We start from the raw sequence: 27,710 nt of genomic DNA, 5'->3' as shown, positions 1-27,710 counted from the left end.
CTTGCTGACACTTCTCACTATTTTCTCTGCTCATATATAATACCTACTCTAGAACTCTGCTCTATATATTTTATATCATTTTTGAGTGTATATTTGTATGTTCCATATCTCCTCTTCTTTATATATATGTGCATCCCACCTTTATACTATCTGATATGTACTTACCACTTAATTCATTTAATTGGCATTTGTGAAATACTTTTGAATGCATACCTTTTGCCAAACATTGTCTCAGGCATTTAGGATATATCAGTGAATAAAAAGATCCCACTTACTCCATGAACCACTCCTGAATCTCCTTTTCTCATCATTTATCATCCATTTGATAAATAATATTAGTAGTTCCTAAGGCAATATTTTTCTTCTAAATGTGATAATTAATTTTATGATTTTGTTCAGTAACCTATTTAAAAATAGGATACAAACAGATTATACCCAAATTATATTTCTAGCCCAGATATTCAGAATCCTATATTCAAATTTCCCATTAAAATCTCCTCTGAAATGTTAACAAGCCATCACTTAACCTGGCCAAAGTCCAATTTAGATGTTCCCCCATATAAATCTGTTTTTGTGTCTTCCTCAAATCAGTAAATGTTAAGTTCATTATTTCAGTAGCACAAGCCACCTGAGAGCCAGCCTTGGGGAAAAAAAAAAAAAAAAAAATGGAGACAGATGGGAAAATCTCCCAGTAAAAGCCAACATCTTTATTGTGACCTGTGTGAGTGAGTAGACCATTAATTCTCTAACCTCATTTCTTACAACTTTTTCCTCATTCATTCAATTCCAGTCACATTGCTTCTTTCTCTTGTACAGTGGCATCAAGCATGGCCTGATCTTAGATCCGTTTTGCTTGCTATTTTTTCTACCTAGAACGTCTTTCACCCCCACATCCCAGATTACTCATATCTAAACTTCTTGATATTGCTGTTAAAATATTCTGCTTTTAGAGGCAGTGTGCTAGGAAGAATTCTGAAGATAACACTTTTAAGATCCACCTCCCTATTATTCAAACAAACACTAATCTACATTGTGCAGATGTAAGCCAGTTGCCCCTAAAATATGGATCCAAATGAGGATCTAAAAGAATAAATAAAAAAGGTGGCGATAGCATTTATGAAAGTGTTTTATTGGAAAGAGCCATACTATGATTCCACTGCTTCTCTAAGAAGATGAGAGTGCTTCCCTTTATTTCAAATTGAGAGACAGATTTTAACAGAGCTACTATTCTATATGTATTTCCAGACAAGTGGGTAATGGCTTGAACTTTAGCAGGAAAGCCTACAAGTCAGATAGCCATGAACTGTTACTTTTTTGATGTCAAAGCAAAGGAAAGTTGCTGTTGTTTTGGAATTTTATTTCTGGACAGGACGTGCAAAGATATTTATTGTAGACAATAGTTGAGTCATATGAATGAGAAACAATGGGGGGGGCACCTGGGTGGCTCAGTGGGTTAAGTAAGCCTCTGCCTTCAGCTCAGGTCATGATCTCAGGGGGCAGGGATCGAGTCCCACATCAGGTTCTCTGCTCAGCAGGGAGACTGCTTCCCCTTCTCTCTCTGCCTGCCTCTGCGTACTTGTGATCTCTCTCTATGTCAAATAAATACATAAAATCTTAAAAAAAAAAAAAATCCCCAGCTAGGAAGAATCATTTTGGAGTTCTGATCATTACATGAAATTAGACATTTTGAAAATTTGAAATGTCACTTAACCCATATTTGTTGCAGTCTGTTGATAGTATAGTAGTTATTAAATAGTAACCTTAAAGGGAGAATGCAATTTTTTTGTTAACTGAAGCTGAGGTGAAGAAATGAAGTTTTCCAGAGGAGTTCTTCAGATAAAACCTACCAATGAGCAAATATGCATCATAGAGAAAATGAAACAAAACAAAAGTGGATTCAGATCATATCCTCCAAGCACTAACTTGTCCAACTAACTTGTGCATTCTGCAATCAATGTTTTAGTTAAAATACTAAAATATTTAGTTAAAATGCAATGTATGTGTGAGGTGCCTGGGTGGCTCAGTGGATTAAGTCTCTGCCTTTGGCTCAGGGTCCTGGGATTAAGCCACCCAGGTGCCCCACATATTTATTATTTTTAACATCATTGAATATATGTATATCCCAAACATTACATTAATTATAGATTGAGCTCTGGGTTACCTCTACTTAGAAAACTATCATAACATTTTGTGAAAAGAGTAATATTTGAGAGGGGAGAGATTTTTAAAAACAATGATCTAAGAAAAAACTTTAATAAAGTCAAGGAATGTCAAAGTCCTTAAGTTCAACACATGTAGAATCATAACCAACAAACTACATCTACTCTTAATTTTTACACAACTGTGTATTATCTCCAAATTTTTAATAAGGAAATTTTAAGCAATATTCAGACTCTCAAGGTTGTTTTTGAGTATTCTGTTTTATCAAATTCCTAATATCTTATTTCAGTTCATAAGTTTAGATTGTCCCTTAGTTATTTTTTTCTCTCTCATCTTGTATAGAAAAACTAGCAGATTTGATCATATGTGATGACTATCAGAGAGCATTCCATATATAGATCCTCTACACACACACACACACACACACAGAGTCCTATTTGCCATACTTAGGGGGTCACATTATACTTCAGACACAACAATATAGACGCATTCAGAATAGTGAAGAAAAAAATATAGTTATTTTTACAATCCATGTATACTAATCTCATCATCATTGCAATTTCTGAGTATATTTTCAAGATTATGATTTCTCCAAATTATGGGTCATATTTTTATACTTCTTGGCATGCTTGGTCAATTTTAATTGGATCCGAACATTGTGAATTTTAAATTATTGGTTGCTGGATTTTGTGATATTTCTCTACAGTGTTCTGTTTTGTTCTGGCATGAAATTAAATAACTTGGCATCAACTTGAGTCTTTTAAGAATAGCTTTTAAGCTTTGTATGGCAAGTGCAGAACAGACGTTTCTTCTGGAATTAATTTAGCCTCAACACCTATGTTTATACTATTCTCTACATAGATATACAATCCTTTGTTTATCCATTCACCAGCTGAAAGTCATTTGGATTGTCACCAGTTTTGTAATTATAAATAAAATTGCTGTAATATTCACCTATATGTTTTATGTGAGTATAAATAAAATGGGATCATTTATAATAATTCATAAATATACTAATGTTGCATGATTTTCTACAAAATCTTGGGATTTATTGGATTGATTCTTGAATGCAGTTCTCATGGATCTTTATCACTGAGAACATGGGAGGAAGGTCGGTATACTGGGTTAGTGGGAAATGCCCACTTGGATGTGGTTTTCACATTGAGAATGTGAAAAGGTAAAGAAGTTCAGTGTATTCTGACAAATTTCTTATCACATAAATGAAGTGGTACAATATTATTTAAAGGTAGATTGTGGTAAATTAATGATGATTACTATCCATTGGCAACCAGCAAAAAACAAAATATAGTTCATAAACTACATTAGTTTTCTCTTATGAATGTAACAGATTACCACAAAATTTGGTAGCTTAGGCAACACAAATTTTTATTTCATAGTTCTGTAGGTTAGAAGTCCAACACAGGTCTCCCCACACTAAAATCAAGGTTTTTGAGGGGCTACATACCTTGCTGGAAGATCTAGGAGAGAATCCTTTTTTTTATTTCTTTTTTTTTTTTAAGATTTTATTTATTTTTGAGAGACAGAGAGGGAGAGAGAGACAGAGAGATTGCATGATCAGGGGTTAAAATAGAGGGGAAAACAGACTCTACTGAGCAGAGAGCCTGATGTGGAACTCAATCCCAGGATCCTGGGATCATGACCACTCTGAGTGAAGGCAGAGTCTTTTTTTTTTTTTTTCGTTTTATTTATTTTTTATTTTTTTTTATTTTTTTTTCCCAATTTATTTATTTTCAGAAAAACAGTATTCATTATTTTTTCACCACACCCAGTGCTCCATGCAAGCTGTGCCCTCTATAATACCCACCACCTGGTACCCCAACCTCCCACCCCCCCGCCACTTCAAACCCCTCAGACTGTTTTTCAGAGTCCATAGTCTCTCATGGTTCACCTCCCCTTCCAATTTACCCAAATTCCCTACTACTCTCTAACGCCCCTTGTCCTCCATGCTATTGGTTATGCTCCACAAATGAGTGAAACCATATAATTGACTCTCTCTGCTTGACTGATTTCACTCAGCATAATCTCTTCCAGTCCCGTCCATGTTGCTACAAAAGTTGGATATTCGTCCTTTCTGATGGAGGCATAATACTCCATAGTGTATATGGACCACATCTTCCTTATCCATTCATCCGTTGAAGGGCATCTTGGTTCTTTCCATAGTTTGGCGACTGTGGCCATTGCTGCTATAAACATTGGGGTACAGATGGCCCTTCTTTTCACCACATCTGTATCTTTGGGGTAAATACCCAGGAGTGCAATTGCAGGGTCGTAGGGAAGCTCTATTTTTAATTTCTTGAGGAATCTCCACACTGTTCTCCAAAGAGGCTGCACCAACTTGCATTCCCACCAACAGTGTAAGAGGGTTCCCCTTTCTCCACATCCTCTCCAACACATGTTGTTTCCTGTTTTGTTAATTTTGGCCATTCTAACTGGTGTAAGGTGATATCTCAATGTGGTTTTAATTTGAATCTCCCTGAGGGCTAATGATGATGAGCATTTTTTCACGTGTCTGATAGCCATTTGTATTTCTTGATTGGAGAAGTGTCTGTTCATATCTTCTGCCCATTTTTTGATGTGTTTGTCTGTTTCGTGTGGGTTGAGTTTGAGGAGTTCATTATAGATCCTGGATATCAACCTTTTGTCTGTACTGTCATTTGCAAATATCTTCTCCCATTCCGTGGGTTGCCTCTTTGTTTTTTTGACTGTTTCCTTTGCTGTGCAGAAGCTTTTGATTTTGATGAAGTCCCAGAAGTTTATTTTCGCTTTTGTTTCCTTTGCCTTTGGAGACGTATCTTGAAAGAAGTTGCTGTGGCTGATATCGAAGAGATTACTGCCTATGTTCTCCTCTAAGATTCTGATAGATTCCTGTCTCACGTTGAGGTCTTTTATCCATTTTGAGTTGATCTTTGTGTACGGTGTAAGAGAATGGTCGAGTTTCATTCTTCTACATATAGCTGTCCAGCTTTCCCAGCACCATTTATTGAAGAGACTGTCTTTTTTCCACTTATATTTTTTCCTGTTTTGTCGAAGATTAATTGACCATATAGTTGAGGGTCCATATCAGGGCTCTCTACTCTGTTCCACTGGTCTATGTGTCTGTTTTTATGCCAGTACCATGCTGTCTTGGTGATCACAGCTTTGTAATAAAGCTTGAAATCAGGTAAGGTGATGCCGCCAGCTTTATTTTTGTTTTTCAACGTTTCCTTAGCGATTCGGGGTCTCTTCTGATTCCATACAAATTTTAGGATTATTTGCTCCAGCTCTTTGAAGAATGCCGGTGGAATTTTGATCGGAATGGCATTAAAAGTATAGATTGCTCTAGGCAGTATAGACATTTTAACGATGTTTATTCTTCCGATCCAAGAGCATGGAATGGTCTTCCATCTTTTTGTGTCTTCTTCAATTTCTTTCATGAGTGTTCTATAGTTCCTCAAGTATAGATCCTTTACCTCTTTAGTTAGGTTTATTCCCAGGTATCTTATGGTTCTTGGTGCTATAGTAAATGGAATCGATTCTCTAATTTCCCTTTCTGTATTTTCCTTGTTAGTGTATAAGAAAGCCACTGATTTCTGCACATTGACTTTGTATCCTGCCACGCTGCTGAATTGCTGTATGAGTTCTAGTAGTTTGGGGGTGGAGTCTTTTGGGTTTTCCATATAAAGAATCATGTCATCTGCGAAGAGAGAGAGTTTGACTTCTTCATTACCAATTTGGATACCTTTTATTTCTCTCTGTTGTCTGATTGCTGTTGCTAGGACTTCTAATACTATGTTGAATAAGAGTGGTGAAAGTGGGCATCCTTGTCTTGTTCCTGATCTCAACGGGAAGGCTGCAAGCTTTTTCCCATTGAGGATGATATTTGCTGTGGGTCTTTCATAGATAGATTTGATGAGGTTCAGGAATGTTCCCTCTATCCCTATACTTTGAAGCGTTTTAATCAGGAACGGATGTTGGATTTTGTCAAATGCTTTTTCTGCATCAATTGAGAGGACCATGTGGTTCTTCTCTCTTCTCCTATTAATTTGTTGTATCACATTGATTGATTTACGAATGTTGAACCATCCTTGTAGCCCAGGGATGAATCCCACCTGATCATGGTGGATAATCTTTTTAATGTGTTGTTGGATCCTGTTGGCTAGGATCTTGTTGAGAATCTTAGCATCCATATTCATCAGTGATATTGGTCTGAAATTCTCCTTTTTGGTAGGGTCCTTGCCTGGTTTGGGGATCAGGGTAATGCTGGCTTCATAGAAAGAGTCTGGAAGTTTTCCTTCTGCTTCAATTTTTTGAAACAGCTTCAGGAGAATAGGTGTTATTTCTTCTTGGAAGGTTTGGTAGAATTCCCCAGGGAATCCGTCAGGTCCTGGGCTCTTGTTTTTTGGGAGATTTTTGATCACTGCTTCAATCTCGTTATTAGATATCGGTCTATTCAGGTTGTCGATTTCTTCCTGGTTCAATTTGGGTAGTTTATATTTTTCCAGGAATGCATCCATTTCATCTAGGTTGCTAAGCTTATTGGCGTATAACTGTTCGTAGTAACTTCTGATGATTGTTTCTACTTCCTTGGTGTTAGTTGTGATCTCTCCCCTTTCATTCATAATTTTATGAATTTGGGATTTCTCTCTTTTCTTTTGGATTAGTGTAGCCAGTGGCTTATCGATCTTATTGATTCTTTCAAAAAACCAGCTTCTAGTTTCATTGATACGTTCTACTGTATCTCTGGTTTCTCCCTCATTGATCTCAGCTCTAATCTTGATGATTTCCCTTCTTATGTGTGGAGTTGGTTTGATTTGTTGTTGATCCTCCAGTTCTTTAAGGTGTAGAGACAGCTGGTGTGCTCTGGATTTTTCAATTTTTTTGAGCAAGGCTTGGATGGCTATATATTTTCCCCTTAGGACCGCCTTTGCTGTATCCCATAGGTTTTGGACCGAAGTGTCTTCATTCTCATTGGTTTCCATGAATTGTTTCAGTTCTTCTTTGATCTCCTGGTTGATCCAAGCATTCTTAAGCAAGGTGGTCTTTAGCTTCCAGGTGTTTGAGTTCCTTCGGAACTTTTCCTTGTGATTGAGCTCCAGTTTCAAAGCATTGTGATCTGAGAATATGCAGGGAATAATCTCAGTCTTTTGGTATCGGCTGAGTCCTGATTTGTGACCCAGTATGTGGTCTATTCTGGAGAAGGTTCCGTGTGCACTTGAGAAGAATGAGTATTCTGCTGTTTTAGGGTGGAATGTTCTGTATATATCTATGAGGTCCATCTGGTCCAATGTGTCGTTCAATGCTCTTGTTTCTTTATTGATTTTCTGCTTCGATGATCTGTCTAATTCTGAAAGAGGCGTGTTAAGATCACCTACGATTAGTGTATTCATATCAATATGACTCTTTATCTTGATTAACAGTTTTCTTAAGTAATTGGCTGCTCCCATATTGGGAGCATAGATATTTACAATTGTTAGATCATCTTGGTGGATAGTCCCTTTAAGGATTATGTAGTGTCCTTCTGTATCTCTGACTACAGTCTTTAGTTTGAGGTCTAATTTATCTGATATGAGAATCGCTACCCCAGCCTTCTTTTGAGTCCCATTGGCATGAAAGATGCTTCTCCACCCCTTCACTTTCAGTCTGCGTGTATCTTTAGGTTCAAAATGGGTCTCTTGTAGACAGCATATGGATGGGTCCTGTCGTTTTATCCAATCTGCAACCCTGTGCCGTTTTATGGGTGCATTGAGGCCATTCACATTGAGAGTGATTATTGATAGATACGTTTTTATTGACATCGAGTTACCTTTGAAGTCTTTCTTTCTGTAGACTGTCTCTATATTTCTGTTCAATGCTATTCTTGGGATTTTTCCTCTTTTATAGCACCCCCCTTAATATTTCCTGCAGTATCGGCTTGGTGGTTGCATAGTCTTTTAAGTCTTGCCGGTCTTGGAAACTCTTTATCTCTCCATCCATTTTGAATGTCAGTCTTGCTGGATAAAGTATTCTTGGCTGCATGTTCTTCTCATTTAGTGCCCTGAATATATCTTGCCAGCCTCTTCTGGCTTGCCAGGTCTCTGTGGACAGGTCTGACGTTATTCTGATGGGCTTCCCTCTGTAAGTAAGGAGCCTCTTTGCCCTGGCAGCTTTCAAGAGATTATACCTACAATTATAATTTCTCAATTTGACTATCAGGTGTCGTGATGTTTTTTTGGAGTGTATAATCTTGGGTGGAGACCGTTCAGCCTCTAGTACATGAACGCTGGTTTCATTCGCGAGATTCGGAAAGTTTTCATGAAGGACTTGTTCCACGACATCTTCTAGACTTCTTTCTTTCTCCTCCCCTTCAGGAATTCCAATAATTCTGACGTTGGAACGCTTCATGGCATCACTTATTTCCCTAATTCTGCTTTCGTGGGATCTAAGCTGTTTGTTCCAGGCTTCCTCCTGATCCTTTCTCTCTATCTGTTTGTCTTCCAGATCACTAATTCTATCTTCTGTCTCAGTTACCCTAGCTTTGAGAGAGTTTAGATTGGATTGGAACTCATTGAGAGCATTGTGGACCTCCTCCCTGGTAGCTTTAAGCTCCGCCCTAACATTGTGAACATCCTGTCTGGTCGCTTTCAGTTCCGCTCTAATCAATTCTGTTTGGTCATCCATGGCTTTCTCCAACCTAGCTATTGCCTGGATAATTGTTAGCCTGAATTCTCTTTCCGACATATTGTCTATGTTGATAGCCGTTAGCTCTGTTGCGGAAGGTCCATCCTCTGTATTTTTCTTCTGTTGGGCATTCCTCCTCCTAGTCATTTTGGTGGGAGAAGACTGAACAGATGTAGCTGGATGTATCAACTCTGGTGCAGTCAAGGTGCACCCTGGAACACTTCCTGATCTCCGTCTCAGAAGCCTCAGTCTGGGTGCAGAAGCTGAATAAATTCCCCCTTGGATGCTGGCAGTGCAGGTTCCAAGTTAAAGACCCTGGGGGCGCAGGATCTTTTGCTCGTCCCCAAAGCCAAGGCAGTGGCGGCTGTCTGGGAGCTCCTGACCGCCAGAGAGGTTCCAAGCAGCGATCGCACACTGAGATTTTGCCGCTGGCCGGGGCTGGGAGTGCCCGGCTTGCGCGCACCTCTTTTCAGAGGCGGCTGTGGGTCGGGCGCGCGTCTGGGGCACTGAGAACGGGGCGCTGGTCCGTAAGCCGCAGGCTGGGCTTTTGCGCGCCTCTGTCCGGGGAAGAGTTTCGTGGGTGCGAGGCTTAGACTTTGAAACAATGGCCCGGGTCTAGAAGCGCCCCAGGGCCTTAGAAACCCAGGAGAGCTGGAGCGACGTGCGCGCGCATCTCAAGCTTTGTGGTAGGGCTAGCGCGCGTTCTGCAGACCGGCTCCCATCCCCTCACAGGAGCCGGAACCCCGCGCTCTGGGGCACGCTGGTGGCTTAGGGACCAGGAGCCGGTTTCTCCGCCGCACTCTCTCTGCCTCCGCGCCGGGGAGGCCGTCTGGGACCGGGGACTCAAGCCCCTGTCCCTAGCCACCCCGATTCCCACAGTTTGCCCCCGCGATCCTTTGCTCTTTTGGAGTGCTTTCAACCAGTCTCCGAGTTAATGCTGGTCCCCAGACGCAGGGCACTCTCGCTCATATCGGGGTATTACTTTCCCACCGGTCGCCTCTGGTGGCTCCCTCCCCCTTTTGTTTATCTTCCGATCTCAGTCCGCTGTTCCCATTCCGCTTTACCTGCTCACTGGCGTCTTCTGCCCCTGTAGAGATCCAGACGTGTATAATTCTGATCTCAGGCTGATTTCATGGGTGATCAGAGTTCTTTGGTAGGTAATCAGCTCACTTTGGGGTACCAGCTGAAAAGACGCCTCTTCCTAGTACCCCGCCATCTTGTCCCCCCCTGAAGGCAGAGTCTTAACCAACTGAGCCACGCAGGTGCCCCAAGAGGATCCAGTTCTATAAGCATCTGGGTTGTTGTCAAAATTCAATTCCTTGTGACTCCTGGGTGCCTAAGCCAGTTAAGCATCTAAATCTTGATTTCAGCACAGGTCATGATCTCAGGGCTTTGGGATCTGTTGCAAGGCCAGCTTTGCACCCAACACAGAGTCTGCAGGAGATTCTGTCTTAGGACTCTCCAACACACACACTCCCTGCTTGCTGTCTAAATAAAGAAAGTCTTAAAAAAAAAAAATCAGGTCCTTGCAGTTATAGAACTGAGTATTCTAATCCTTCTTGGCTAGTCTCAGATGCTAGACACCACCCACATTCCACCTTCAAAGCCATGTGTTTTATTTTGTTTTGTTTCTTGTCTTTTGTTTTTTTTCTGTCTCATTTCTTTCTATTATCTGGGAGAATTTTCTCTTTGTCTCATTTCTGCCGATTAGCTGGGAGAACTTTTTCACACTTAAGGTTTTATTTAATTAAATTGGGTTTATCCAAATAATCCACAATAATCTCCCAAATCAGCTGATTAATACACTTAATTCCATCTGCAAATTTAAGTCCCTTTAGTGATGTAATATCACAAAGATCCAGGGATTAGAATGTGGACATCTTTGAGGGGCTATTATTTTGCCTACCACATAAACTAATAGTGGAAATTAAGTGGGAACAATAAAAATACAAAAGCAACACATTTAATCCAAAACAGAACAGGAAAGGAGAAATAATAACAACAAATAAGAGGACAAATAAAAGAGGACAAATAAAATAACATCAATATGAAAGTTTTTTTTGTTTTGTTTTGTTTTTTGTTTTGTTTAAGATTTTTTATTTAGGGCACTGGGTGGCTCAGTTGGTTAAGCGACTGCCTTCAGCTCAAGTCATGATACCGGACTCCTGGGATCAAGTCCCACATCAGGCTCCCAGCTCTGCAGGGAGTTTGCTTCTCCCTCTATCCTTCTACCCTCTCATGCTCTGTCTTACTCTCTCTCTCTCAAATAAATAAAATATTTTTAAAAATCTAAAAAAAAATTATTAATTTATTCATTTTAGAGAGAGAAAGAGAGAGAGCATGCACAAGTTGGGAAGGGGGCAGAGAGAGACTCCACAAACAGACTCCCTGATGAGTGCAGAGCCTGATTCAGAGCTCAATCACAAGACCCTGAGATAAGAGCTGAAACCAAGAGTGGGTTGCTTAATGGAGCAAGCCACCCAGTCCTCCCAATACCAGCATCAAGTTTTAAACACAACCATATTGATATAATATTAATTCCTATAGTCTAAACACTTTAATCAAAAGGCAGAGATTTTCAGACTTGGAAAAAAATGCAGTGCTCAATGCTGTACTCTTTGTAATAAACTCTTGATATAGGGTTTCCTGGGTGGTACAAGACAGTTGAGTGTCAGACTACTGGTTTCACCTCAGGTCCTAATCTCAGGGTCCTGAGATTGAGCTTTCTATGGAGCTTTAATGTAAGCATGGAGTCTGCTTGAGATTCTCTCTTCTTCTCCCTTTGCCTCCCCGACTCGTGCTTTCTCTTTCTCTAAAATAAATAAATAAATATTTATAAAAAGAAACTCTCAGTATAAAAAAATTATTTGAAAGTATAATAATAGGAATTCTAGTTATAAAGAAGTTAAAATAACTGTATTTATGTAAGACAAAACGGGCTTCGGAAATTGGGTGAAAGCTCTAAGTTTTTATTGTGATGACAGAAGTGAGCTCTCTACCTAGATCTAGAATTTTTTTTTAATTTTACATTGATCTTGCTGCAAAAGTCAAGAATTATATATATATAATAAATACAATAAATAATTATGCATACATGCATTATATTTGTTATATATTTAGTGACTATGTATGTGTGTATATATATACATATATATATAGTGACTATGATAGTGTTATCCAAGAATTCTCAAACTTATCAATTAGTATGTACTGCTCTAAAAGTTCAAGATAAGACAGGAAACAACTTTTCCAAATTAATTTCATTTTATACTTATAGCATCAACTAAATTAGATCATATTGAAAGTATATAATTTAAAATATTATATCCGGGAGCCTGCTTCCTTCTCTCTCTCTCTGCCTGCCTTTCTGCCTGCTTGTGATCTCTCTCTGTCAAATAAATAAATAAAATCTTAAAAAAAATAAAATAAAATATTAAAATAATTTTATGTCTATTCCTTTTGTTACTTATGATTCTGATGACTCTTGTAACACAGTTTTGTGTCTAAACTTATTATTCAAATAGCATAAACTCACTGTATTCTTGATCTTCAAGGTAACATAGAGATCATGTTTGAAAAATCTTCACATTATCTAGATATGAACATTAAAATCTAGATATAATAACTTAACCAAGCAAGGTACTGCCAGGACCTGGGCCAGTGACCTGAATGTAAATCAGATACCTTGATATTCTGAATCTAAAACATTATTACACTTCAACAAATTTATCATTCACCAGACATGCACTCTGCAAGAATTTCATTTCTTTTTGAAAGGTAAACTCTTAATTCTATTGTGTTTAAAATTTATTAAACATATGTGCATGTTTCAATTATTTATACACCTTGGAGTATAAAATGTATTTATCAAAATAGGTTATATACTAGAATATAAAATTAACTGCATGTGAGAATTTCATTCATAAATGGTTAAACTACTCTTCAACCCCTGCTGTTGAAGATTAAATTCTTTGAATATTCAGTTTTCAAAAAGTCTCCACAATTCCAAGCACAGTCTCTTTTTCATACCAGTTAGGGTTATTATTTAACTTTCACTTGTAATGAAGGGAAAGTAGCAAATAAAACAGCAAGTGGTCTACCAAAATACCTGTTAAAGCTGATTTAAACCTGACAAAGACTAGTTGAAAGTAAATTTTTAAATTATGCTTCGAAACATTGACATTGCTTGTAATGCTATTTAGGACATGGAGCTTTAGTGGGGCCTGTGGCTTATCCAGAGAAACCCACACTTCAGCAGTTTGCACCTTGGGTGCCAACCCAGTCTGACATCCCTCTATATCTGTGCTTATCCAGTGCTTTCTACTGTCTCCCATTATAGCATATTTGTAATTGTAAAAATTGCCTTGAGTGAAACAGAAGACAGAGTGAGTACCTGTGTAAATTACATGGTGGTTATTTTTTGTCAGGATGTGTATTATTTGTGAAATACCACAATCACCATGGTTCCACAAAGATATGGAGCATTTGATGCTATTATTTACTATATATTCACCTTACTTTCCTTAAAATTTTACTTTTCATAAAATTCCTTGGGATGAAGATGAATTTTATTTCTTTATTAATAGGACATTATTATTCAGTAATACCTGTATACATCTAAAAAGGTATTCATCATGACAACCTATTTATTAAGAAAAAGTTTGAACCCTCAAAAGAATGGAAATATATCTAATAAAATTACAGTAATAAGTGCCATTGAGTGAATGACTAATTACTACTAGCTACTTTATATTCTGGTTAATTAATCCTCATAACTATCCTGAAAGGTAGGTATTGCCATCCCCACTTTACTTGGAAATGAATTACTCAAGATGAGTTTAAAGCCTTATTTCTGTTAAGTAGGTGCTCTGACAAAAACTAACTATTACATTCCCTTATATTGCTTGCTGCTGATTGTGACTTCTGGATTTAGCTAATTATTTTCTATCTTTGCCTTTAGGATTTGATACCAGTATTTTGCCAATTTGCAAGGATTCACTTGGCTGGATGTTTAATAGACTTGATACAAACTATGACCTTCTGCTGGACCAGTCAGAGCTCGGAAGCATTTACCTTGATAAGAATGAACAGTGTACCAAGGCATTCTTCAACTCTTGTGACACATACAAGGACAGTTTGATATCTAACAATGAATGGTGCTACTGCTTCCAGAGACAGCAAGGTAAAAGATGAGACACCTACTGATACAGATAGTTGACCTGCATGTCACATTTTATCTATTTCTTCATGATTTAAAAAAAAAAAAAAGTACATTTTACCCCATTCATTTCAGTAGATATTTTTCTCATTAGAGTGTTTAATAAAGGAGCAAATAAGCAGCATATTAAACAAAATAACTCTGCTAGGGATACAAAACATGCTAAACAAGATGAAAAATAGTAATTAATATTTCATATTAATGCACTTCATTACAGTTTCCATTATGAACCACCAAGAAGCACATAGAGATAGGAGAACATAGATATTAAAAGTAATCATTAAGATTAATTTGCTATCTGCTTTCCCCATGGTGTAAAATAAATGGATTTTTTATCACTATACTGTGGAGTTTTAATGTTCTATTTTGTGATATTATTAAATGAGCTGAATGAACCACTGCATTCACCATAAAGTTTATTTTTACTCATTTGATTTTAAAATGACTTGGCCTTCAAACTTTTAAAAATAACTTAGCTTTGTAAAAATTCACTAGCAAGGAAAGTACCTTGATTCTCTGGAAGAGGCAAGGTAACTGGAGGAGCTGGGGTGATGTTAGTTCTTTAGGCATCCTTCTTTACAGGGAAATGCAATGTAACATTGAAACCATGCTTACACAATCAATCTAAGGGTGATTAGAATTAAGCTAAGAGAAGAAGATCCAAAAAATCCTCACATTATGATAAAATTTGCAGAAACTATAAAAAAATAGTATGTGTAATTTTGATGCTAACTTAAAAAAAACAAACTGGGAATTAGTCTAATGTGATACACCTGTTATTGTCACCTCATTTTAAAAATTTTTGATGGGTAAGAGAAAGTACGAGTTACTTAAAACTGTTTTAGTTATTCTCAGCTTTTCATATGAAAAGCTAACACCTTATGTAGGGAATTTTACTATCTTAATTACCTCTCCACATATTAGTAATAGTTTAGTAACTAGAGATGAAAGGATTATCCATAAATTGATTAGCAGTGAATCAATAGCAGTATCTGTAGAGTAATTTAACTACTTATAAATAATTTTAAATAAGGTTTAAAACTAGATTTTCTTTATTAAAATACTTTAAATCACACACACACACACACACACACACACACACACTGTTGATTCCATTATTGCATATTTGCTTACTAGGCAATTGCCACTTCAAAAAAGCTACATGATAGTTTTAACGATCAGTGTGCATTTAAATCATCTAAAGAATAGAAAAGCAAATACTGGTAAAATACTATAAAAGATATGTGGTCTTTCCATGATGTTATTTCAGTCAATTTTTTTAGTATTATGATGGCCATGTTTAGTGTTTATTCATGAACTTTAAAAATATTATGAAAAATTCTGGAAGTTTCTTTTTTTTTTCCAATTTATTTATTTTCAGAAAAACAGTATTCATTATTTTTTCACCACACCCAGTGAAGTTTCTTCTACAGAAATGAATACTTTCATTTTGAAACATTTCTGCATTTTGCAGCTGTATTTGTAGAACTGATTAAAGGTACCCAAAGAAAAATTTTGCTTTATATACTTTACATTTATTAAGCAGTATTCACCCAAAGGGCTAAAAACTTTATAGTCACATGAAAATCTTCTCTGAAATCATTCAATACATGGCAGAAATAATTTAATAGATGGTACCTGAGCAAGTGAAAGGATGTATACATCTTCCCCAAAGTTTGGAGAATTTGGCTAATTATGTTTACTACTTTAATATGCTAGAAAATGTTACAAAAGCTCTGTCAATAAGAATAACAGTAAGAGTTAGCTCATTAATTAATTTCATGAAAAATAATAACCATTTATTTAAAAACATTTTTTCAAATGTTTCACCTTAGAGAGTGTTTTTCCTCATTATTTATTCAATAGAACAAATTCCTTTGCTGTAATTGGAGTGATATATAGCATATTTGACTATATGTTAGGGTAATATATATGATATATAAACATATAACACATAAGTAATAGTTAATATATACACAAATATCTTTGCAACTTATTTTAAATGATAATTGAAATCTTAATTAAGCAGTCCAAGTATACCTAAGTTAAAGGCCAGACAGAACTGTCTTATAAATAATAAGAGAAATATTTCAAAATCAAATACTATGTGTAGATGAACAGCTGAATCTGTCGTGATTTTTCTTGAAATCTTTTTATTTATTTATTTATTTATTTATTTTTGGAAAGAGAAAAAGCATGAGCAGAGTGATTGGCAGAGGAAGGGACAGACAGGGGGAGGGAGAGAATTCAGGCAATATCAGAAAAAATATATAGAAATAATATTTTACTTTGCAATAATTAACCCATAGCAATTGGAAAATAATGCTTTCAACATAATATTGATACTTCAGCTCAAATTTTTCCTCTGGGTTCTAAATAGTTATATTTAGAGGGCCATAAATTTTTAAATGTGTAGTCTAGAAGCTCATACTATGTAACTTGATTCCTATTATTTTAATATTTAGTATAAAAGACCCACATTATTATTAGGAAAAACAGAGATTAGATCAATTTCAAAATAAAGTAGAACATAAACTAATTATTTAGATTTTTCAAAAATAATTTTTCTTTCTTTTGAAAGATTAGATTCTTTTTAATTTCTAGAAATTAAGAAAACCCAAAATACTACAAGAACAATTTAACAAATATCCATGTACCCATCACCCAAAAATAAAAATTGTCAATATTTTATCATATTAACATCAAGATTTTTTTAAATTAAATTTTAAAAGCATTATAAAGTTGAGATCTCTTATGCATTCCATCCCAAGCCAATCTCCTCTCACTCCACTCTGGTAGACCATCAAATCTAGTTTCCAATCCACTGTTTGTACATTTACATGAACACATATGTTTTGATGAAGAAGTCACACTATTGTGTTTATTATATAATATGCATACAGTGTCATACTGTTTGTACCATTTTGCAACTTGCTTTTCTCTCCCGAAATATAACTACATTTTTTTTTAAAGATTTTATTTATTGGGGCACCGGATGGCTCAGTGGGTTAAAGCCTCTGTCTTCAGCTCAGGTCATGATCCCAGAGTCCTGGTATGGAGCCCCACATGGGGCTCTCTGCTCAGCAGGGAGCCTGCTTCCTCCTCCTCCTCTCTCTCTCTGCCTGTCTCTCTGCCTACTAGTGATCTCCATCTGTCAAATAAATAAATAAAATCTTAAAAAAATTTTTTTTTAATTTATTTGTCAGAGACAGAGAGAGGAGCACAGGCAGACAGAGTGGCAGGTAGAGGCAGAGGGAGAAGCAGGCTCCCTGCCGAGCAAGGAGACCAATGTAGGACTCGATCCCAGGATGCTGGGATTGTGATCTGAGCCGAATGCAGCTGCTTAACGAACTGAGCCACTCAGGCGTCCCCATTTTTTAAATTAAGTTTTTCTACTTTAATTCCAGTATAGTTAACATACAGTATTATATTCGTTTTAGGGGTACAATATGCTGAGTCATCAAATCTATACATTACTCAGGGCTCATCATAAGTGTACTCTTTAATCCCCACCCCCTATTTTCCCCATCCTTCCATCCACCTTCCCTTTGGTAATGCTCAGTTTGTTCTCTGTAGTTAAAATCTGTTTCTTATTTTGTCTCTCTCTCTCAAAAAAATTACTTTTTCTTCACATTTTAGATTTCCCAAGGAAAAAGACTTGTTGGTCTTATAAATTTTAATTATAAAATCTATATTAAGCACTTTGTCTCATTTCCTCATTACACTGTTACATGCAAATTTAATAACTGGATATTATAAAATTAGTGTAATGCTTTTTAAATTATTTCAGTTATCTATACATTAAATTTTTCCTAAAAAGTTGTAGTATAGGAAAATAGGAACTAGTTTATTGGCTTACTTTTTCAATAATTTATGATGCATTGTCATACAACAAGTTTTAGAAAATGACCTAAAATACATTGACCTGCTTGAATATTATAAATTAGAAAATATATTTATTATATAAGAATATATATAATTATATATATATTTATATTTATATATTTATACCAGGCTATAATGTTTCTATTTAGAATTTTGTATTTCTCTGAAAATATTCTCCTTTAAGTGGTTGAGTTTGAAAAAAAAGTCATGCTTAATTTTAAATTTAAGTTTTTTTAAAAGATGGCATATCAGAAATTATGGTATGTTATGTTTTATTTCCACATTACATGCATACTTGAAGTATCTAGATGAAACTAAAGCCTGTCAGCATTATTCAGGATCAAAATTTGTAATAGTATGTCTGATATAACTAGAAAGAGCATTGACTTTTTTTAGATTACTTTTTTAAATATAAATCTACTTCTCTGTATCATAGAGACTGTTTTAAATGAGGGAGAAACATAATCAGTTAATTGTTTGGGCATTAGTCCATCAGTTGGAGTTACATTGCTGGGTTGATTGACCCTTTAAAAGTAAATGATAAGAACCATTGTCCATCATATGAGTATTTTATATCATTTTTTTTTCCATCCAATTTGGTCTCTCTGCAGAAAATCAAGGTATTCTAGTATCAGAAATTAGGAAATCCATTCTCTCTCTCTCTCTCTCTCCTCTGTCCCTATGTCTCTGACTTTCTTTCTCAGTGTATACAGATAAATACACATCTGGCGATCTATATGTATGTAATCTATAAAAGAAATTGACGTATAATATGTTTCTTTTTAAGCCATGTAGAGACCAACATAAGTCTGATAACATAGAAATTATACTTCTTTGTTTAACTATAATCCTTGAAGTAACATTTTTAATGTCACTGCAGACCCACCTTGCCAGACGGAGCTCAGCAATATCCAGAAGCGGCAAGGGGTAAAGAAGCTCCTAGGTGAGTAATAGATCATTCTTCTGAAGCCTTTATTGCTTACATAAATAACCCCAGGGAAACAGCAACATAAAATCAATATTAATCCAACAAAGATAGACGACACTAAATTTCAGTAACAAAATTTATGAAGTTTTTGAAAGCCATTAAACTTACTTTTATTATCTTACCTATTGAAAGATATTATGTCTGTTTTATTACCCTAATATAATGTTCATTTTGAAAGTTATTAAGTGATAAAGAGATTTAAACAATGCTAAAGTTAAAGCATCAGCAGAAACTTTAATCCTAATACTAGTGTTAACAATTCAAGAACAATGGCATGCATATATATATAGAGAGAGAGACAGAGACAGAGACAGAGAGAAATGGGTGAAAGATGGATAAAAGTATCCCCTGAGTACCTCAGGGAAAAAAGACTTTCTGTTTTTCCTCAGGACTTTTTACTAACTTACTTTTAGCAAATAAATATATATGTACTAGATAGTTGATAAGAAATTTCACTCAGAGCCTTAAAATGTTAGAACAGTCAAGATTATTAAGCGATTATTTATGATTATTTTGTTTATTCTTTTAGACATACAATTTTTAAGTAAACTCTTTTTTCAGGCAATTTTAAATAAATTTTACAAAGTTAGTTTGCCTGCATAGTTTGCATAACATCCTTTATTCAGCCTCCCCCAAAGTTACCATCTTGCTATATCAAACAGCCATTATCTATTTGTTAAGTCTAAGAAATAAACATTGTTATAATTCTATTTATTAAGACTTACACTTTATTTGGATTTCACCAGTCTTCCCACTGAAGTCCTTTTTCTATTTTAGGATCCAATGCAGAATGCCACATATGCGATGTTTTTGTTTTTGTTTTTTTCCCCATATATGTTAATGCCCTTGAGTATTTAATGACACATAATTTTATAATGTTTTTGAGTCTGATTATTATGACATGCTATCTTTGTAATTACAATATTGTGTGTTTAGATGAGTTTTTTTATATGACTTGAAAATCCATAGTTCAAAATGAAAAGGCTAATTCTTTTTGTTATAAAGCATTTTTAGATGTGAGGAATACCAGTGATAAAATTACAATGTGTCATGTTTCTTTTAGCTATGTTACAAAATTCATATCATACCACAGTCCAAAAGTGAAATAATACATTCATGCATAGCTTTCTTTGTTTCCACAAAGCAAAGTTTATCCATGTACAATAGGAAAAGACATTGAAATTCAGTTGAAAAATATTTTAGATTTGATCAAGGATTAAAATTCAGGATTTAATTATTTGAAGTTACCAAATAAAAACATATTCAGTGCTCATTAATGTCTACTTCATTGAAAAACCAAATCTTTCAAAAGATTTACAATTTTAAAATTAAATTATTTATATATCAGAATTTTGGCATTTTTTAAAGAGATAAAATTATGATCCCATGTGCTTATGAGACTAAGTGAATTGAAAGAATTTCATGTTTTATCAACTTATTCTGCACTTATTTTTTTTTTTTCTTTCAGTAGATAACTTTAGTGTGTCTGGTCACTGAGGGAAAAAAAAAAAAGAAGTCAAGAAAGACAAGAAAATTTTCTACTCTCCTAAATCTTACATTGTTGTATTGATGTAAACATTGAAGAAAGCGAATTCACTTTAAATTATCAGTTAAATGTTTAACATTAGCAATGTGCCAGATACTATGTTAAGTATTATAGATGTGAAAATAAACGTCTGTTTTTCCCACTAGATTGACTTTAAGAGTTGTTAATGCGACAATCAAAACCAAGAGAATCTAAAATTCCCAATATAGAGGATATCACAGTATAGCAGTGGGAGCAAGCAATAATAAACTCCACACACAGACACGCACACACAGCTGAAGTATATCAGAAATCCTCTAGCTTAAAAGAAGGCTTCATATAGCTGGTCATATTTAAGTCAAATCTTAAAATGTAAGGGGGAGGGAGGGTCGATGGATTCCAGATGAGAAAAAGATAAATGCAAAAATCAAGCAGTATTGAATTTGGGGAACAGCCTGATGTGGATGGAAAGAGCTTGGAATATATGAACGAAAATTTGGGAAAATGAAAGTAAAATCTTAGCAGCGATGATGGTAAAGGGTTTGATATGCCATGCTGAGTGTGGACTGGATGATGTAATGCACATGGTGTTAACTAGGTTCTAATTCTGTATTATGGCTCTGAGAACAATACCCTTTGCAGCATGAGAAAGGGGAATAGTAAATGTGCTTAACAAAAGAAACAATGGCCTGCTCCATGATAGCAGTGACCTTACCTATTTTGTTCAACACGAATCATTAGTTCATAACCTGGAGTGGAAACTCATGTGTGTGTATGTCTTGAGTGAATTAATGCATAATTGGTGACCATCAAAAAAGGAACACAATTTATTTATAATCTGTGTGTGTGTGTGTGTGTGTGTGTGTGTGCTTCACAGGACAGTACATCCCCCTATGTGATGAAGATGGTTACTACAAGCCAACACAATGCCATGGCAGTGTCGGACAGTGCTGGTGTGTTGACAGATACGGAAATGAAGTAATGGGATCCAGAACAAATGGTGTTGCAGATTGTGGTAAGAAGAAGGGTTATTTAGTAATTTCTCAAGCACTGGATAAGTTCTTAAGACTCTTGTTCATTTGTTCAAGCGCTTAATGAGGACATACTCTATGCAAAGAATAGCAAATATATGGGAGGAGGCATGACAGAAAGAGTCACTTCTAGCATAGGAAAAACTTGCATAAATAATAAATGGAATAGCACAACTCAGATATTTTAAGGTTCTTTACACTACTTCAAACACAGAAAGGATATTAAATACCTTCTGTTTTCTTCTCAAGTAAGGAGGACTCTTGTCATCCACTCTATTCCAGGTCAGCTAACCCTAGTGTGTGCCTTGTCCCCATATGACACCCTTCTGTCTGTGTACCTTTGAAGAAATTGACTTAGAGAGTATGCAGGCAAACTTGCAAAAGAAAAGCTAACATTTTAAGAGTAAAAGGCCATCAGTTGAAGCTATCTGAGCGTATTTCCTTATATTTGGGTGGAAAAAATATAGTTTAAACATTTGAAGGGTAAATTATAATTAATATTCTAATTATTTTATGAACATGATATTATATGTAGACCTAAAAATAATATGAGTTAAATTGATCATCCCATACATGTATTTTAGAGTCTTAAATGCAGTATCTTTTTTGCTTCACAAAATATTTTTTCAAAACGCAAATTCCAAATGAGTATTTTTGTTTGTACAATAGTAGTTTTCATTAAAAAGTCATTTAGTTGTACATACACAAAAACACAACATTCACACTCACATGCTCGTGCACACAAGTATGTACTAGGAATTAATGGGTTGTGTCTCAATTAATATACATGACCAAAAATGAAAATAAAGTACTTGGTTAGTCTTGTATTTTAGATAATGTTTAGTTGTCTCCTTTATGCAATTAAAAAATAAATATTTTATTTATGAGAGAGAGAGTAGAAGGAGGGTGTGGAAGAGTAGAGGGAGAGGGAGAGGCAGACTCCCTGCTGAGCAAAGAGCCCAAGGCCAGGTTTGATCCAAGGACCCTGGGATCACGAACTAAGCCAGAGGCAGACACTTAACTGACTGAGCCACCCAGGTGCCCATCTTTTATCCCCCGCAATTTTTAAACTGACAGACTGTGATTGTTTAAAAAATAGAAATGGCAGGGCGCCTGGGTGGCTCAGTGGGTTAAGCCGCTGCCTTCGGCTCAGGTCATGATCTCAGAGTCCTGGGATCGAGTCCCACATGGGGCTCTCTGCTCAGCAGGGAGCCTGCTTCCTTCTCTCTCTGCCTGCCTCTCCGTCTACTTGTGATTTCTCTCTGTCAAATAAATAAACAAAATCTTTAAAAAAAAATAGAAATGATAAACTATATAAAGGAATCCCATGTAGTGCTTAAATGCCTGTTCTGCCTTTATTTATTCCATAATATTTTTAATAGATTGGTTTTGGTTTTCTAGCTCCTGTTATTAGATTTAAGTAGGAAGAAGTAGTATTTAGCACACACCTAACGTAACTTTACACATAAAGAAAGTATCTTTGTAATATGTAGTTTAAGATGGTCACATTATTAATTACAACAATTATCACTGATGCCCATGATGGATAAAAAATTTTAACTTTTTTATGATGTAATAAAAGTTATATTGGAGATGAATTCAATGAGTGAGCAGGGAAACTGTTTTGAGAACATAACTTCTGAGTTTTCTTAGCATGTTGAAATTATTAAGAAGAAGCATGAGGAAGAAGGATAAAAATAACATTGTCCTCACATAAGATATGGATTTTAAAGTGTTATATTGTGATATCAATTTATAAACACTGGATTACATTAATAGGACTTGTTCTAAATATTTTTTAAAGTACTGAATTAGCTATGTTAGTTTTCTAATGCTATTGTAATAAATTTCCATACATTTATTGACTTAAAACACACAGATGTATTACCTTACAGTTTTATATCTCAAAAGTCCAACATGGGTCTTCTTGAACTAAACATCATCTCCGTACTTTCTAGAGGCTCTAGAGGAGAATCTTTTTCCTTGCCTTTTCCATCTTCTATAGACAGTTCACATTTGGCTCATTGGACCTTTTCCTCCAACTTCAAAACTAGCAACATTGCATCTCTCTGACTCTATCTGGGAAAGGTTCTTTGATTTTAAGGATGCACTTGATCACCTAAGCCCACTGAATAACCCAGGATAATCTCCTCATCTCAAGGTCCTTAATTTAATCACATCTACAAAGCCCTTTACACCCTTTAAATTCATACTCACAGTTTCAGCAATTAGGAAATGATGATCTTTAGGGAACAATTATTTTGCTTACTACACTAGTGGAAGAAATTTATTTATTTATTTATTTTTATAAATTTCAGTGTTTCACATGGACCTCTAAAAAAACTGGGTTGAGATCAATATTACTGAACTGAAGATGTTTCACATCAGATACCATTATTCTGCTTTTTAGCACACAAATTTCAACAAATGATAGAAAGTTGATTTTTTAAAAATATTTATTTATTTATTTAACAGACAGAGATCACAGGTAGGCAGAGAAGCAGGCAGAGAGAGAGGAAGAGAAGCAAGCTCCCTGCAGGCAGAGAACCCGATGTGGGGCTTGATCCCGGGACCCCTGGACCATGACCTGAGCTGAAGGCAGAGGCTTTAACCCACTGAGCCACCCAGGCACCCCTAGAGAATGGTTTTTTCCTTATCTTTGCTAAATAAGCTAAAAAGCAAAGTAAATTTTATTAATTTGCTTAATTTTCCTTTTTTTAAAGATTTTATTTATGTATTTGTCAGAGAGAGAAGGGGAAAGAGGGCAAGCATAAGCAGGGGGAGCGGTAAGCAGAAGGAAAGGCAGGCTCTCCACTGAGCAAGGACCCTCAATGCAGGACACGATCCCAGAATTCTGGGATCATGACTTGAGCCAAAGGAAGATGCTTAACAGACTCAGCCACCCAGGCATCCCTAATTTGCTTAATTTTCATCACAATTTCATATCCCCCACAAATTATCCCACTACTCAAATAACATTAATAATAATAATGCTTACTTTTTTCCCAAAGCTATTGATTTTGAGATATCTGGAGATTTTGCAAGTGGAGATTTCCATGAATGGACTGATGATGAAGATGACGAAGACGATATTATGAATGATGAAGATGAAATTGAAGATGATGATGAGGATGAAGGCGATGATGATGATGATGGTGATGATCATGATGGATACATCTGATTGATGAGAGCTGAGATCAATAAAATCTACATTTCTATTATTTACAAAGTGATAACCTATTGAGAATGACCTTCTTGCCCCAAAACAAAATGATTCTAAAACTCACATATATTTTGTATAATTATTTCAAATATTGGAGCTAATGTCATAGAACTTTATGTTTAAATAAAAATCATTTACTTTGAGTTTTTATATGCCTTAGAGAAAAAGAAAACATATATCAAGTCTAGCCAGGCAAAAGAAAGTGAGGAAGATCTACTGATAAAAACAAGAAGTTTTCATAAAAACAAACTATATACATCTCCCACAAATAAAACAACAACCAGGTTGTTGCTCAAGGTTGTATACGTTATTTTTCTGAGAGAGATTCTAAGTTGAAATTACAGGAACTTATTTGTGGCCTAGGCCCCAAGGATTTTATAAAAATAAGCATGACCTTAATTGCTTTTCCAAAGTAGCATCTTCCCAAATCTACAGTGAGTGAGGGGATACCACAGGGTAAGAAAAACAGTAAGAAGTGTAGAGTCCTCCATTGAGTTTACATTAATAGTGATGCTTTCAATTATGACATTATTCTGGAAATACTAGGATATTTTACAAAATGGCAAATACAGAAAACCATGGATTCTGAAAGTTAAAACCTTAGTTATCCTTTCTAATTTTTATTTTAATTTGGATAGCATTCTCGTGTAGATTTTTTTATACTCTTAAACAGCATAGTTTCTTTACCTTTCTAGATTTCTTTATCTTTCTGACCAGCAATTTAGGGTGCAGAATTTAAAGTAGGAAGACAAAAGGAAAGATTCATTTGAATCACATTTTCACAAAAGGTTTGTCATTTGCCTCAGTGTCAAATTTAAAAATCTCAATTCTTATTTTATTTCTTATTTTAGATAAAAATTTGCATTTAATCCTAGAATTATGCCATTTTTATTACTAGTGTCGCAACTTAGAGACCGTATTGTATGGTGCCTTGCAAAATAGAAATAGAAAGGTTTTAGCATGCATACCAATATAGGATATTAGGCAATATATAAGCACACCTAATTAACAAAATAATACCAGTAAAGGTACTGCTGCTGGAATGAAGAAAATGGAATATGTTTCTTTCTTTTTTTCTATTGTTACATAATTGCCATGTGGACTTGTTTATGATTATTGTGTAGAGTAGCATTTAAGAGTTAACTGTAACAAAAATTACTTTAATTGCTGTATTTAAGTTAGCATGTTAATTAATTGTGTAGACATTTTGACAAACCATCACTTTTAAGTATATCAGACCTATGGTTTTGTGCCCATAATACAAATGGAAAACCCTATTGAATGTTACACATCGATATCATAATTTAAACAGTGGGTCAACTTTTCTCCCAATATACAATTCATTGAAAGTAAAATTGGTGAATTATTTCCATTTGATTTATACACACTAAAAAATAAATTTTAATGTTGAATTTATGTAATATTTAAAGTACAATGCATTTTCTTTTTTACCGTTTATGTATAGTTTACAAAATAAAGAATCTTGTAACCAAATTAAACTGTTTCTTAATGATTTTCTGGGCTATAGATAGAAACATGAAGAGTTTTTAGTATTTTCTTTTATTTTTTTTAAATGAATACATCACAAACTAGCTAGGAAAATTTTTTGAATTTTTGAATTTCAAAATCAGAGTTCTTGGCATCTTGGATATTGTTTTCCTGTATATGTTAAAAATGATCTTTGTATGTTCGTTTAATTTTTTCATTTGTCATAGAATTGCAAAGTAGATAATTTTTTGTTGTTGAGGGTATTATTTTTAAGCCCATTTTTGTGATATCATATTTAAAATATTGAGCTAGACTTCTATAGTAACAGCATTTTCAAAGAGGGATAGAATAACCTTATGTACTTAACAAATGTATAAGAATTATACAATGAAACTTGTGGATGGTTGGAAGAGGACAAAAAAACTTACAAATTCTAAAGAAAAGTTTAGTAAATGGATTTAAAGAAACAAATATAGTGGCCTCGAAATTAAGCTTTTTATTTTTTTTAAATTAAACTATTTTTTAAAGCAACATTATCTTTCAGGCTCCCAGAGGAGCAACCAATTCAACAATAAATATAAAATTGAAAATATTTACCATATTAAACTTTTTTATAAAGTACATGTTTGTGTATGATATATATTTGTATATATGTGTATAAAATTCTATTTGTGTTGTATATTGGTCTCATGATCATCACTTAATTCATTTTGTATATTTTAATTCAATACAACTATATTATTTATTTATTCCAAAAATATCAATATTGAGCACTGACTCTAACCTAGGCACTATTCTAGGCACTGTATATTCATTGGTGAACAAAATCATTATGAAGTTGATATTCTAATGTGGAAGTTAGGTGATTCATTTAACCCTAGCCTATAACATAATATAATTGCATTCAGCCCTGGAAAAAATCAAACAAGCTATTTCCTAGATTTCATTTGGCTAAAAAACAATATATTTTGAAATCTTCAAAAGAATCCTTGATAAAGGATAAATCCTTTGATAAAGGATAAATCTTTGATAAAATCAAAAGTCTAAAGAAGGATTTCTGGCTAAAAATAATCAAATTAACTTAACATTTTGTGCTTTTGTGTATTAGAGACAGCACACATCCAGTTTAAAAATTACAAGAACAGTGGGGCATCCTGGGTGGCTCAGTCGGTTAAGCATCTGCCTTCAGCTCAGGTCATGATCCCAGCATCCTGGGACATAGCCCCACATTGGGCTCCCAGCTTGGAAGGAAGCCTGCTTCTCCCTCTCCCCCTCACCCCCCACCTTGCTTTTTATTTTGATGAAATCCCAAAAGTTCATTTCTACTTTTGTTTCCCTTGCATTTGGAGACATGTCTTAAAAGAAGTTGCAGTGGCTGATGTTGAAATTACTGCATATGTTCCCCTCTAGGACTTTGATGAATTCCTGCCACACATTGAGGTCTTTCATCCACTTAGAATTATCCTTATGCATGTTGTAAGAGAATGGTTGAGTTTCATTCTTCTGTATATAGTTGTCCAATTTTCCCAGCACCA

General features: G+C 35.0%; 1 protein-coding gene across 2 annotated transcripts in view; it reads left to right on the top strand.

Annotated features, from left to right (window-relative positions):
* SPOCK3 (SPARC (osteonectin), cwcv and kazal like domains proteoglycan 3) overlaps window positions 1-26,181 on the top strand; it is a 494,982-nt gene extending 468,801 nt beyond the window's left edge. For both annotated transcript variants that reach the window (XM_044224808.1, XM_044224807.1), the window contains 4 exons: window positions 13,778-13,999; window positions 18,801-18,863; window positions 21,311-21,448; window positions 24,476-26,181. In XM_044224808.1, coding sequence (XP_044080743.1) covers window positions 13,778-13,999; window positions 18,801-18,863; window positions 21,311-21,448; window positions 24,476-24,645 — 593 coding nt within the window. In that variant the 3' untranslated portion in view covers window positions 24,646-26,181. The remainder of the gene's footprint in view (window positions 1-13,777; window positions 14,000-18,800; window positions 18,864-21,310; window positions 21,449-24,475) is intronic.
* Window positions 26,182-27,710: the final 1,529 nt, after the last annotated feature.

This window comes from Neovison vison, chromosome 11 (genome assembly GCF_020171115.1).
Source record: "Neovison vison isolate M4711 chromosome 11, ASM_NN_V1, whole genome shotgun sequence".
Taxonomy (NCBI): Eukaryota; Metazoa; Chordata; class Mammalia; order Carnivora; family Mustelidae; genus Neogale; species Neogale vison.
The sequence above is the reverse complement of the archived record's forward strand: the minus strand, read 5'-3'. Positions and strand labels throughout refer to the sequence as shown.